The following is a 13,137-nucleotide window of genomic DNA, read 5'->3' as shown; positions in this document are numbered from 1 at the left end:
CCAGTGCTGTGGATCAGTCTGTGCTGGGGCAGTGTTGTTGTTGTGGTGGAACATTTTAGTCCCCCTTGTGTGGTGCCCTTTGGAACCTCTTCAAGTTCCCTCATTTCCTCCCCTAAATTGTCACTAAAAACATCTCTTGGGAACAAGTCCGGGCTCGTTCTCTTGCCAATATCTCGAGGTATTAACGAGCCCTACATATATTTCTGTTTTAAAGCCCTGGTTGAGCCCGTGAGCTCATGGCTCCGGAGTGCTCCAGGGGGACACAAGTGACACAGAGAGGGATGGGGGACACAGGCGGGCCCCCCCAGAACCCCCAGGCTCACCTTGTCCATCATTTTCTTGGTCTGGCCGTAGCGGATGCGCAGCCGCCGTGCCTGGTAGTCGGTGCAGTTGGAGCAGGACACGAGCTCCCGGAAGGCTCCAGAGCCGGGAAACCAGGCCTCCAGATCCAGCTTTTTGCTGGCTGCGTGGTTCAGGGAGCCTGGGGACAGCAGGGACACAGGGCTGAGCGGGGAGTTGGGGGGGGCCCACTGTCTGCCCTGAGTGTGCCTGTCCTGGGGTTGAGGGATCCCATGGGATGAGGGATTCCTGCTCTGCCACAGGGATGAGGGATTCCCTGGGGATGAGGGATTCCATGGGGTGAGGGATTCCTGCTCTGCCATGGGGATGAGGGATTCCATGGGGTGAGGGATTCCTGCTCTGCCATGGGGATGAGGGATTCCATGGGGTGAGGGATCCCATGGGGATGAGGGATTCCCTGGGGATGAGGGATTCCTGCCCTGCCCCAGGGATGAAGGAGTCCCACTCATCCCAGGGAGCCTTTATCAGGATCATTCCCCTGTCAGCACTTCCAGGAGGAGCCGGGACACTCCCACTGTCCCTCTGGAAGGGCTAGCAGGGACAATCCATCCCACGCCCCTTCCCACAGACCCACAGAATTCCACAGCAAATAAAACACACCCTTCCCTCCCTCCTCCTCCTCCTCCTCCCGAGGTCTGGGGACGGAATGCTGAGCTGGAAAGGGGTCAGGGCCAGGGGGCACCAGGAATGTGCTGGCGGAGCTGTACCCGAGACGATGTTGACGATGTGATAGGGAATCCCGAGGGATTGGTAGAATTCCTCGGCCGTGGAGATCATCTCCTCAAACAGTTCCCAGGACTTGTTGTCGTGGGGGGAGGAGTAAACAAACTGCTCGATCTGCAGGAGAAGGGAACGCTGGGGACACTCGGAATTCCCAAGGGAATGCCGTGGTGACACTGGGGACACCCAGAATTCCCAATGGGAATGCCATGGTGACATGGGGGACACCCGGAATTCCCATTGGGAATGCTGTTGTGACACTGGGGACACCCCAAATTCCCACCAGGAATCCCCTGGTGACATTAGGGACACCCCAAATTCCCACTGGGAATGCTGTGGTGACACCGGGCACACCCTGAATTCCCACCAGGAACACCCCAAAATCCCATTGGAACCCCTTATGACCGCAAACACCCCCCTGGATCCCCCCGGGAATCCCCTGCTGGCCCCAGCACCCCCGAGCCTGTCACCTTCTCGAATTGGTGGACACGGAAGATGCCGCGCGTGTCCCGGCCGTGGGATCCCACCTCCTGGCGGAAGCAGGTGCTGATGCCGGCGTAGCGCAGCGGCAGCTCCTCGGGGTGCAGCCACTCGTCGCGGTGCAGGGCGGCGATGGGCTGCTCCGACGTGGCGATCAGGTACTTCTCCTCCACGGAATTGTCCTCTGCTCGCTCGCTGCCCTTCCCGATCACCTGCGGGCACAGGGGACAGCGGCGTGTCAGAGGTTTGCTTGTTCAAAAAAACCAAGCAGGAATTTTTCTTTCCCCTGCCTCTGTGAAAGAAAGATGTTGAATGAGGAGGGTGGTTTGCCTTGGGCATTCCAAGCTGATGGCCCTCCTAAAAACTGTGGGGAAGAGTGAGGAGTTTTTTGTCTTCTCCCCTTGGAAACTGGGCACACTTCACTTTTGCCTTAACTCAAGGTGTGTGTGTTGGAAAGGCTCTGAGGCCATTTTGTTCTCAGCCTGGTCAGCTGGCTGTTTTCTGGCTCCAGTTTGCCTTTGTTTCCTGCACCCTGTTCTGCCCCCAGACCCGTTCTGTGCCCGGACCTGCTCGGACTTCATCGGACAGGTTTGACCCACCTGCAGAGGAACCTTTTGGGGAGGACGTTGCCTTTTCCCTCCTCCGCTCCCATGTTGTCAGCAGTTTGTGAGTGTGCCCCATGGAGGGGTTGGGGGATGGGGGTGGGAGATGCTGCTTGTCCCGGGGGTTGGGGGGGTTTCAAAGAGTTGGGGACAGGGAGGAGGTACCTGTGTCACCCATGGAAGTGGAGACAAGACACCAGCCTTGTCACCTCAGGGCCAGCACAAGCTATCTCCTTGTCACCAAAACATGTCACCTGTGATGATGGAGCCAAGAGATGGGCCCCTTCATCACCAAAATGTGTCACTCACAGAGGTGGAGCCAAGAAACGGGCCCCTTCAGCACCAAAATGTGCCACCCATGGAGGTGAACCCCAAAGATCAGACACCTCCTTGTCACCTCATCACCATCAATGTGTCACCCGTGGAGACAGAGCCAAAAAACAGGCCACTTCATCACCAAAATGTGTCACCCATGGAGGTGGACTCTAAGGATCAGCCACCTTCTTGTCACCTCATCACCATTACAAGCCACTTTCTTGTCACCTGAGGTCCCAGAGACCTGCCACCTCCTTGTCACCACAACATGTCACCTGTAGAGATGGACCCCAGAGATGAAACACCTCCCTGTCACCTCATGGCCATCACATGTCGCCCATGGAGACGGACCCAAGATGAACCAGCTCCTTGTCATCTCATCCCCATCAAAAGGCATTTCTTTGTCACCATGTCACTCAGGGGGATGGACCCCAAAGATGAGCAACTTCCTTGTCACTGCAGTGTCACCACAATATATTTCTCCTGCAGACGAACCCCAGGGATGAGCCACCTTCTTGTCACCTCACGGTCATCATGTGTCACCCCTGGAGATGGACCCAAGAGAGCAGCCACCTCCTTGCCACCAAAACATGTCACCTATGGAGGTGGATCCCAGAGATGAGCCACCTCCTCGTCACCTCATCACCGTCACAAGCCACCTCCCTGTCACTGCACTGCCATCACATGTCAGCCATGGAGATGGACCCCAAAGATCGGCCACCTCCTGGTCACCTCATCACCATCAATGTGTCACCCATCAACACGGACCCCAGAGAGCTGTCACCTCCTTGTCTCCCATGGAAATGGACCCCAGAGATGAGACACCTCTTCGTCACCTCATCACCATCATGTGTCACCAATGAACATGGATCCCAGAGACCTGCCACCTTCTTGTCACCAAAACATGTCACCCATGGAAATGGACCCCAGAGGTGACACAACTCTCTGTCACCTCATGTCACCCGTGGAGATGGACCCCAGAGACCAGCCACCTCCTTGTCACCACAACATGCCAGCCATGGAGACGGACCTGAGATGAACCACCTCTTTGTCACCTCATGGCCATCATGTGCCAGCCACAAACATGGACCCCAGAGATGAGACAAGTCCCTGTCGCCTCATGGCCATAACATGTCACCCATGAAGATGGACCCCAGAGACAAACCACCTCCTTGTCACCTCATGTCACCTATGGACATGGACCCCAGCGACCAGCCACCTCCTTACCACCTCATCACCATCACAAGCCACCTCCTTGTCACCACAACATGCTGCCCATGGAGATGGACCTCAGATGAGCCACCTCCTTGTCACCTCATAGCCATCGTGTGTCACTCCTGAAGACTGACCCCAAGGAGAGGGGAAGGGAACCACCACTGCTGTCACCACTGGAACAGAGGGGACCCCACCACCTCCCTCCCCACAGCCACAGCCCCAGGGGGGTGTCTGGGCCCCAAATGCCACCCCAAATGCCACTCCAAAGCCCAGACCTTGTAGAGCTCCTCGTCGAACTGGCTGAGCTGGGCCACCTCCTGCATGACCTCCTTGCGCATGAAGAAGGGGGTGTAGACCGGGGTGTAGCCCCGGGCTCGCAGGCTCTGCAGGGCGTACTGGATCAGGGCCTGCTCCAGGAACACCAAGGGACCCTGGGGACATGGGGGGACACCGCCTGTCATGCTCACACCACGCTGGGCCATCCACCCTGCTCAGCAGATCCCATGGAGCTGCTCCAGCTCTCGGGACCAGCGTCGTCCCAGATGGGGACGGATCCAGAGGCACCACCCGGGCCAGGGTCCATCCCACACCACCCCCATGGGGGCTCCCATCATCCCAGGGATGGATCCAGAGGTACCACCCGGGTCACAGTCCATCCCACACCACCACTCCCACCATCCCACCTGGCAGAGGAGAAACCAAGACCCCCATCCCACCTCATCCCCCCTGGATCCCAACCATTCCACACCCCTGTGGGGGTCCCAGCCCTCACCTTCAGGAAGTAGCCGCGGCTCCCGGCCACCACAACCCCCTTCTCGCCCTCAAAGCCATCCACCATCACCACCAGATCCACATGGGAATACTTCTTTCTGCAGCTACAGTCGCCCCACACCCGCTCCACCTTGTTGTCCACATCCTGCATGAAGAGAGTAGAATTTGGGGCCCATCACTCAGTGCCCCATAACACCCCAAATTCCCAAGGACTACCACAGGGATACCAAGTACAGCCCGAATTCCCGCCAGGAACCCCGTGGTGACAGTGGGTGCCCCCAGATTCCTGCTGGAACCCCATGGTGAGCCTGAATACACCCTGAAATCCCTGCTGGGATCCCACAGTGGCACCTGGCACCCCCCAAATTCCCACCTGAACATCCCAGTGACCCCTGGGCCCAGTGGTCGTTACAAATATGACATATTACAAATGTTACATTACAAATATTACAGATGTTACAGTCTGGGCCCAGTTTTGGAGTCCGGACCCCCCTGCCTGACCCTAGCTCAGAGGAGAGGATTTGGGTTCCATCACCCCATCACACCCCCACACCAGTCCCTGCACTGCACTGGGACCAGTGGTCAATACAAACATTACATATTACGAATATTGTATACCTGTAAAATGTAAAATATGTAAATATTACACATATTACATATTATAAATATTACATATTACATGTATTACAAATATTACATATCTATAAAATGTAATATTTTAATATGTAATATTAAAATGTGTAATATATGTAAATACTATCCCTATTACATATTAAAAATATTAAATAGTAAGCATATTACATATTACAAATATTACAAATGCTACAATACGGGCCCAGTTTGGGAGCCCAGACTCCCCAGACCGACCCCAGCCCAGAAAGGAGGATTTGGGGCCCCCGACCCCATCACCCCCCAGCCCAGTCCCTGCACTGCACTGGGCCCAGTTCCTGCACTGCACTGGGCCCAGTTTGGGAGCCCAGCCTGCCCAGGCTGACCCTGGTTAGGAGGCCCGTTGGCACAGGGCCCGAGGTGTTCCCTGGCCAAACATTCCTGGGATGAATGGAGGCAGTGGAGGGGAGAGTCAGCCCCCCCTCGGGAGGAGCCTTTCCCATGGATTCTCCCAACAAAGGGGTGCCTGGTGCTGTCTGAGTCGCCCTTTGTGTGCTCCTGGCGGGACTCTGTGCCGGCTGCTCCAGCCTGGGGGGGATCCCCCTGGCACCCCCCAGCTCTGGGCCCCTCTGCCATGGCCCTGCGTCCCCACCTCCCTCCCTGTGTCCCCACCCATCTCCCTGTGGCCCCTGTGTTCCATCTCCCTACCCCTGTCCCACCTTCCTCCCCATGTCACCCCCTCCCTCCCCCGTCCATGTCTCTCCTGGTCCCATGTCCACCTCCCTCCCTGTTCCCCATCCCCACTTCCCTCTCCGTGACCCTCTCCCTGCCCGTATCCCCATCTCACTCCCAGTGTCCCATCCTGTGCCACCCCTCCCATCCATCTCCTTGTGTCCCCACTTCCCTCCCCATGTCCCATCTCCCTCCCTGTGCCCCATCCCCATCTCCTTCCCCTTCTCCCTCTTTCCCTCCTCATGTCTCCACCTCCTTCCCTATGTCCCATCTCTCTCCCCCTATCCCCACCCCCCTCATGCCCCATCCATCCCCCCATGTCCCCATCCCCATGTCCCTCACCCTATTCCCACCCTTCTCCTCATCTCCCTCCTCATGCCCCATCCATCCCTGTGTCCCCATCTCTGTGTCCCCAGCTCCCTCCCCACGTATCCACTTCTCTCCCTGTCCCACGTCCCTCCTCTCCCCGTCCCATCCCCACCTCCCTCCCCGTGTCTCCATCTCCCCTCTTATGTCCCATCCCCATCTCTGACCTTGTGTCCCATCTCCCTCTCTGTCTCTCACCTCCCTCCCCATGTCCCATCCCTATCTTCTTCCCACTGTCTCCATCTCCTTCCCCATGTCCCCACCTCCCTCCCTGTGTCCCCACCTCACTCCCCGTGTCCCACGTGCCTTTCCCTGTCCCTGTCCCTCTTCCAGTGTCCCACATGCCTTTTCCTGTCCCCTTCTCCCTATGTTACAGGTGCCTTTCCCCATCCTGTCCCTGTCCCGTGTCCCAGGTGCCTTTCCCCGTCCCTGTCCGTGTCCCTGTCCCTGTCCCACCTCGTCGTTGCTGATGGGCACAGAGGGGTGCAGCAGGTTCCCGATCTCCCGCAGGCTCTCAAACCGCTCAGCCTCGAGCCGGAGCCGCTCCGAGTCACATTCCTGGATGGCCTCGTCGATGAGCAGCCGGAGCTGCTTGATCTGGGACACCTGGAGAGCCTGCGGAGAGACCCCGCGGAGAGACCCTGCTCAGGGCAGGGACCCCTGGGGACAGGGGGGAGGTGGCCCAGCATGGCAAATCCTGGATCCAGCACGGCAAATCCCAGAACCCACACGGCAAATCCCAGAAGCTGCACAGCAAATCCTGGAACCCACACAGCAAATCCCAGAACCTGCACAGCAAATCCCGGAACCCACATGGCAAATCCCAGAACCTGCATGGCAAATCCTGAATCCAGCACGGCAAATCCCAGATCCAGCACAGCAAATCCCAGAACCCGCACAGCAAATCCCAGATCCAGCATGGCAAATCCCAGAATCTGCACAGCAAATCCCAGATCCAGCATGGCAAATCCCAGAATCTGCACAGCAAATCCCAGATCCAGCATGGCAAATCCCAGAATCTGCACAGCAAATCCCAGATCCAGCACGGCAAATCCTGGATCCAGCACGGCAAATCCCAGATCCAGCACAGCAAATCCTGGATCCAGCACAGCAAATCCCGGATTCGGCACCACAAAGCCTGGATCCAGCACCACAGATTCTAGATCCAGCACCACAAATCCCGGATCCAGCACCACAAATCCCGGATCCAGCATGGTGGGGCTCAGGGAAGCTCAGGGAGCACAGGGGGACTCGGAAGGGCACAGGGGTGGCTCTGGGGACACAGGGGGCTCCAGCGGTCCCACTCACCCCCAGCACATCGGCCGTGAGCCCCTCCAGGTTCCGGGCACTCTCTGGGACTGACTCGTCCGTCCCCACCGGCTCCTTCCTCTGCGGGGCGGGAAAAGGGACCCCAAGAGGGTTAACGGGGGAAATTCCAGTGGGAAACCTCCCTCAGGGACACAAGGGGGAGGGGAGCAGGCAGGGAGGGACCCCCAAAGGGCTGAGGGGGGAGGGAGGGACCCCTAAAAGGGCCAAGAAAGGGGGTGGAGGACAGAGGAACCCCCCAAAGGGTTGGGCAGGAGGGGGGAGAGAAATCACCCCAAAGGGCTGGGGGGGAAGTGGAGGAGGGAAGGGACCCCCAAAGAGCTGGGGAAGGGGGTGGGAGGGACCCCCCAAAGGGTTGGAGAGAGGAGGAAGGAATACCTCAAAGGATGGTGGGAGGGGGGTGGAGGGAGGGACCCCCAAAGGGCTGCTGGGGAGTGCAGGAGGGAGGAACTCCCAAAAAGGGCCAGGGAAGGGGGTGGGAGAAACCCCTAAAAGGGCTGGGGGAGGGTGGAGAAGGGAGGGACCCCAAAAGGGCTGGGGAGGAAGTGGAGAGGCCTAAAATGGTTGGGGAGGGAGGAGAGAGGAAACACCCCAAAAGGTTGGGGAGGGAGGAGTGGGAGGGATCCCCAAAGGGCTAAGGGGGTGGGAGGGACCCCAAAAGGGCTGGTGGGGAGTGGAGGAGGGAGGAACTCCCAAAAAGGGCCAGGGAAGGGGGTGGGAGAGACCCCTAAAAGGACTGGAGAGGGGGGAAAGGATACCCCAAATGGGTTGGGGAGGATGGGGAGGGCTCCCCAAAGGGCTGAGGGGGTGGGAGGGACCCCCAAAGGTCACCCCCACTCAAGGGGCTTCAGGGATCAATGTGGGGAGGGGAGGGGGGGTGGTGGCAGGGAGGGACACAGGGGTCCCCCACCACCAGCCTGGGGGGGGGGCACTGGGAGGGGCTGGGGGGAAACACCCCCAGGGACAGGAGGGAGAGACCAAGGGGGCTGGGAGTGAGAGGGGGGCACCAGGGAGAGGTCTAGGAGGATGGGGGGGGGGCACCAGGGAGAGATCTGGGAGTGGGGGGAGGCACCAGGGAGGGGGCTGGAGGGCTGGGATGGGGTGGCCCTGGCTGGTGCCCCCGTGGTGCCCACCTTCATCTTGTCCCCAATGGTTTTGCTGCAAAGGTTCTTCAGCTTGTTCAGGTTGTCGGCACGAAACCTGCCTGGAGAGGAAGAAGGGGCTCTCAGAGGGGGTGGGACTGGGGTCTCCTGGAGAGGAGGGGGGGCTCTCAGAGGGGGTGGGACTGGGCTGGGGTCTCCTGGAGGGGAAGGGGGGGCTCTCAGAGGGGGTGGGACTGGGCTGGGGTCTCCTGGAGAGGAAGGGGGGCTCTCAGAGGGGGTGGGACTGGGCTGGGGCCCCCAGGGGCCATGGGAAGCCCCCCCGGGAGCAGGAGGGGAGTTGCAGCTCTGGGAATGCCCCAGGGTTTGGGTGGGGTGGGGATGGAAAACATCTGGAGTGACCCCTGGGACCCCCAGGGCAGGATGGGACCTCCCTGTGGTGGGACAGGACACCTCCACTCCAGGCTGGCACCCCCACACTGGGCTGGGACCCCCATGCCAGGATGGGACCTCCCATTGGGATGGAACACCCCCACTCCAGGCTGGGACCCCCATGTTGGGATCTCCTATGCTGGGCTGAAACCCCCATGTTGGGATCTATTATGCTGGGCTGAGACTCCCATGTTGGGATCGCCCATGCTGGGCTGAGACCCCCATGCCAGGCTGGGACCCCCAGCATCATGCTGGGACCCCCCTGCAGGACAGTCCCCCTGCACTGGGCTGGGACCCCCCACACCAGGATAGGACCCCCATGTTGCACTGGCACTCCCATGTCAAGCTGGGACACCCCACACACACTGGGGACTCCCACACTGGGCTGGGACCCTCCCCATGCCAAGATGGGACCCTCACACTGGGCTGGAACCCTCCCACCGAGATGGGAACCCCCCACTCCACTGACACCCCCCACACCGAGATGGGAAACCCCCCTCTCCACTGGGACCCCCATGCCAGTCTGTGGCCCCCCACACCAGGATGGTACTCCCAAATCGGGGCCACTCCAAATCAGGGTGACACCCCAAATCAGGGTAACCCCAAGAGGGTGACATCTCCAAACAGAGTCACCCTAAATTGGAGTGACACCCCAAATAAGGGTCACCCCAAAAAACGGTGACACCCCAAATCAGGGTGACACCCCAAATCAGGGTCACCCCAAGAGGGTGACATCCTAAAACAGGGTCACCCCAAATTGGAGTGACACCCCAAATCAGGGTCACTCTGGGAAGGTGACACCCCAAATCACACGGGGGAATCGGTCCTGGGGGGGCAACCCCGAGCCAGGGAATAGGGAATGGGATGGGATGGGATGGGATGGGATAGGATGGGTACCGCGGGATTGCATCAGCCACGCGGCCACCACTCTGCGCCACCCTCTGCCACCTCCTGTCACCCCCTGCCAGCCTTGTCACCCTCTGCCATCCCTGTCACCCCCTGCCAGCCCTGCCACCCCCAGCCCCCCCGTCGCGGGGGTCCCGCGGCGCCGCGGGATTGCATCAGCCACGCGGCCGCCACCCTGCGCCACCTCCTGTCACCTCCTGTCCCCTCTGCCACCTCCTGTCCCCCCTGCCACCCTCTGCCAGCCCTGTCACCCCGTGCCGGGGGTCCCGAGCCCGCGGGAGGGTCGCTGGGAACGGGAGGATCCCGTGGGATGAAACGCTCCGGGCTAAAGCAGGGCCCGATCCCACAAGGACAGGGAGAGATCGGGAGGAAAGGGGAGCCCCCGGCGCCGCTTCCACCCCCTGGGGAGGGGGCGTGGGAACGGCGGGATTGCGGGGCGCCCACCCCATCTCATCCCCCACCCCGCGCTCGGCACCCAAGGGTGGGGCGGAGGGAACATCCCACGGCCCCAAATCCTGCCGGGAAACACTGGGATGCGGCTCCTGCCGCCTCCCCGAGCCGCTCCGGGGTGGGAGCCCAAAGAGGGGGGATGGGACCCCAAATCGGGGGGTAGAATCCCAAATCAGGGGGTAGGGACCCCACATCGCTCCCATCCCTTGTGAGGAACAAGGAAGGGGGGGTCCCATCACCTGGGGGTGACCGAGGGGACAGGGGGTGACAACCCCTCGGAGATCCCCCCATCCCAATCCCGAGGGTCCTAAATCCCCGGGGAGGGGTCCCACCACAAGGCTGGGGGCGGCCGGGGGGTGACAAAGGACAGGGGAGAGGGGGTGACAAGCCCTGAGGGGTGCCCCAACCTCCATCCCGGGGGTCCCCCATCCCCAGAAGAGAGAAAATGGGGGAGGGGTCTCATCACCTGGGGACCCTCATTCCTAGGGACGGGTCCCACCACCAGGCTGGGGGGCGACTGCGCGTGACCGGGGGGGACAAGGGACAGGGAGCAGTGGGTAACAACCCCTGGGGGGGTCTCCCCACGCCACTCCCAGGGGTCTCCCAATCCCCTGCCGGGGGGATCCTCCATCCCTTGGAAGGAGCAAGGGGGGTGTCCCATCACCTGGAGTCCCACCACTGGCCTGGGGGGTGGCTGGAGGTGACCTGGGGTGACAAAGGACAGAGGACAGGGCGTGACAACCCCTCGGGGTTCCCCCACGCCCCTCCCGGGGGTCTCCCCCCCGCCGCCCCCCCACGTACACCTCCTCCAGGCTCCGTCCGCGCGCACGAGCGCGTCCACGAGCGCGGGGTCCTTGAAGCGCTTGCGCTGCATCTCCCGCACCATGGCGGGGTCTCCGCCCTTGTCGGCGCGGAACAGGTCGAGGTCCAGCACCATGACGGGGAGCGGGATCGGGACCGGAATTGGGATCCGGAGCACGGGTAGGGGAGCTCGGGAGAAGCCGCACTGCGCATGCGCCAAATGGGCGGGGCGTGGGCTGTGCAAAAGGGGGCGGGGCCTGAGTGGCGGGAGAAGCAGCGCCCCCTTGCAGCAGGAGGACCAACCTGGTTTGGGGGGGTTTCGGGAGGTATGAGGGGGGATGTGGGGAGTTTTAGGTGGTTTTGGGGGAGTTTCAGGGACTGTGGGGGGATTATGGGGAGATTTGGGGGGGGTGTCAGGGTTGCAGGGATTTGAGGAGTTTCAGGGGTTACGGGGGGGTTGGGGGGATCTCAGGGGGTGTGGGGGACTGGGGGGGAGGATCTAAGGGGGTTTCAGGCGGTTTAGGTGAAAACTCTCCCAAATCCCCCCCAAAACCCCCCATAACCCCTGAACTCCCTCGAGTCCCCTCATAGCCCCTGAAATCCCCCAAATCGCCCCCAAACCCCCTGAAAACCCCTGAAAACCCCCAAATCCCACCCAACCCCTCTCAAAACCTCTGAAAAACCCCAAATCCCCCCAAACCCCCTGAAAACCATGAAACCCCTCAAACACCCCCCAAAACTCTCCAAAGCCGGGAGAACGGGGGGGGGGGGGGGGGGGGGGGGGTGAAGGGGGCTGTACGGCAATGCGCATGCGCAAAGTGGGCAGGGTCTATGACGTGGCAGAAGCAGCGCCCCCTGGCGGGCGGGAGGACCAACTTGGTTCGGGGGCGGCGTTGGAGGGTTTCGGATGGGGGGGTTCTGGGGGGATTTCCTGGGTTATGGGAGGATTTTTGAGGGGATTTGGGGGGATATGAAGGGTGTGGGGGGCTTGGGGGGGTTTCAGGGGTTATGAGGGGCTTCCAGGAGGATTTGGGAGGGTTCAGGGGGTGTAGGGGGATTCGGGAGGGATTTCAGGGGTTAAGGGCGAGATTTTGGGGCGCTTCAGAAGGGGAGGTTGGGGGATTTAAATGGGTGTGGGGGAGTTTGGGGGGGTTTCAGGGGGTATGGGGGGGGTTGAGAGGATTTGGGGGATTTCAAAGGGTCTGGGAGGGTTTCAGGGGATACGGGGGGATTTGGGGGGGGATTTGGGACGTTTTCAAGGCATCTGGAAGGATTATAGGAGGTTGTGGGGGTTTCAGGGCTATGGGGGGATTTGGGGCGGTTTCAAGGGATCTGGAGGGATTATAGGGGGTTATGGGGGTTTCAGGGAGTGGGGGGCGTTCTGGGGGATTTGTGGCGTTTAATTGGGGGGGCTGGGTGCTTTTCGGAGTTGGGGGGGCTTGAGGGGGTTTCAGGGGCTATGGGGGAAAACCCAACCAAATCCCCCCCAAAACCCTCCAAAACGCCCCCAAACCCGGGAGCACTGCGGTACCGCATTGCGCATGCGCGTCTGGGGCGCGGCAAGGGCGTGGCACTGGCGGGCGGGGCTTGTGTTGCGTGAGGGGTATCAGCGCCCTCTGGCGGGCGGGAGAGCCGACCTGGTTTGGGGGGATTTTGAGGGGGTTTCAGGGGTTATGGGAGGGCTTTTGGGGGGTGTTCAGGGGGTATGGGGAACTTTTGGTCGGGTTTGGGGGGATATGAAGGGGGCAGGGGGATTTCAGGGGGTACAGGGAGATTCTGGGGGGGATTTGGAGGAGCTTTGCCCCAGATATTTGCCAGATATTGCTTTTTATCACCCAAAAAAGGCTTTTTATCGCCCCAAAAGTGCTTTTTTTCACCCCAAATTGTGCTTTTTAACCCCTCAGACTTTGTGTTCAGCTCTGTTTTAATTCCTCGGACTTTGTTTTGGGCTC

At 60.5% G+C, this 13,137-nt stretch overlaps 1 protein-coding gene across 1 annotated transcript; it reads right to left on the bottom strand.

Annotated features, from left to right (window-relative positions):
• Window positions 1-323: 323 nt before the first annotated feature.
• On the bottom strand, window positions 324-11,462 carry LOC113940478 (serine--tRNA ligase, cytoplasmic; the record flags this gene model as incomplete). Its single annotated transcript, XM_027631624.1, has 9 exons — window positions 11,186-11,462; window positions 8,630-8,700; window positions 7,479-7,559; window positions 6,627-6,785; window positions 4,465-4,608; window positions 3,968-4,123; window positions 1,551-1,772; window positions 1,068-1,197; window positions 324-481 (listed from the first exon to the last, which is right to left on the bottom strand). Coding segments are annotated over exons 1-9 (1,257 nt in total), but the record flags the coding sequence as incomplete, so codon positions are not given.
• Between the last annotated feature and the right edge of the window lie 1,675 nt (window positions 11,463-13,137).

This window comes from Corapipo altera, unplaced genomic scaffold (genome assembly GCF_003945725.1).
Source record: "Corapipo altera isolate COAL_440 unplaced genomic scaffold, ASM394572v1 131646, whole genome shotgun sequence".
Classification (NCBI taxonomy): domain Eukaryota; kingdom Metazoa; phylum Chordata; class Aves; order Passeriformes; family Pipridae; genus Corapipo; species Corapipo altera.
This window is presented reverse-complemented; position numbering and strand designations above follow the sequence as displayed.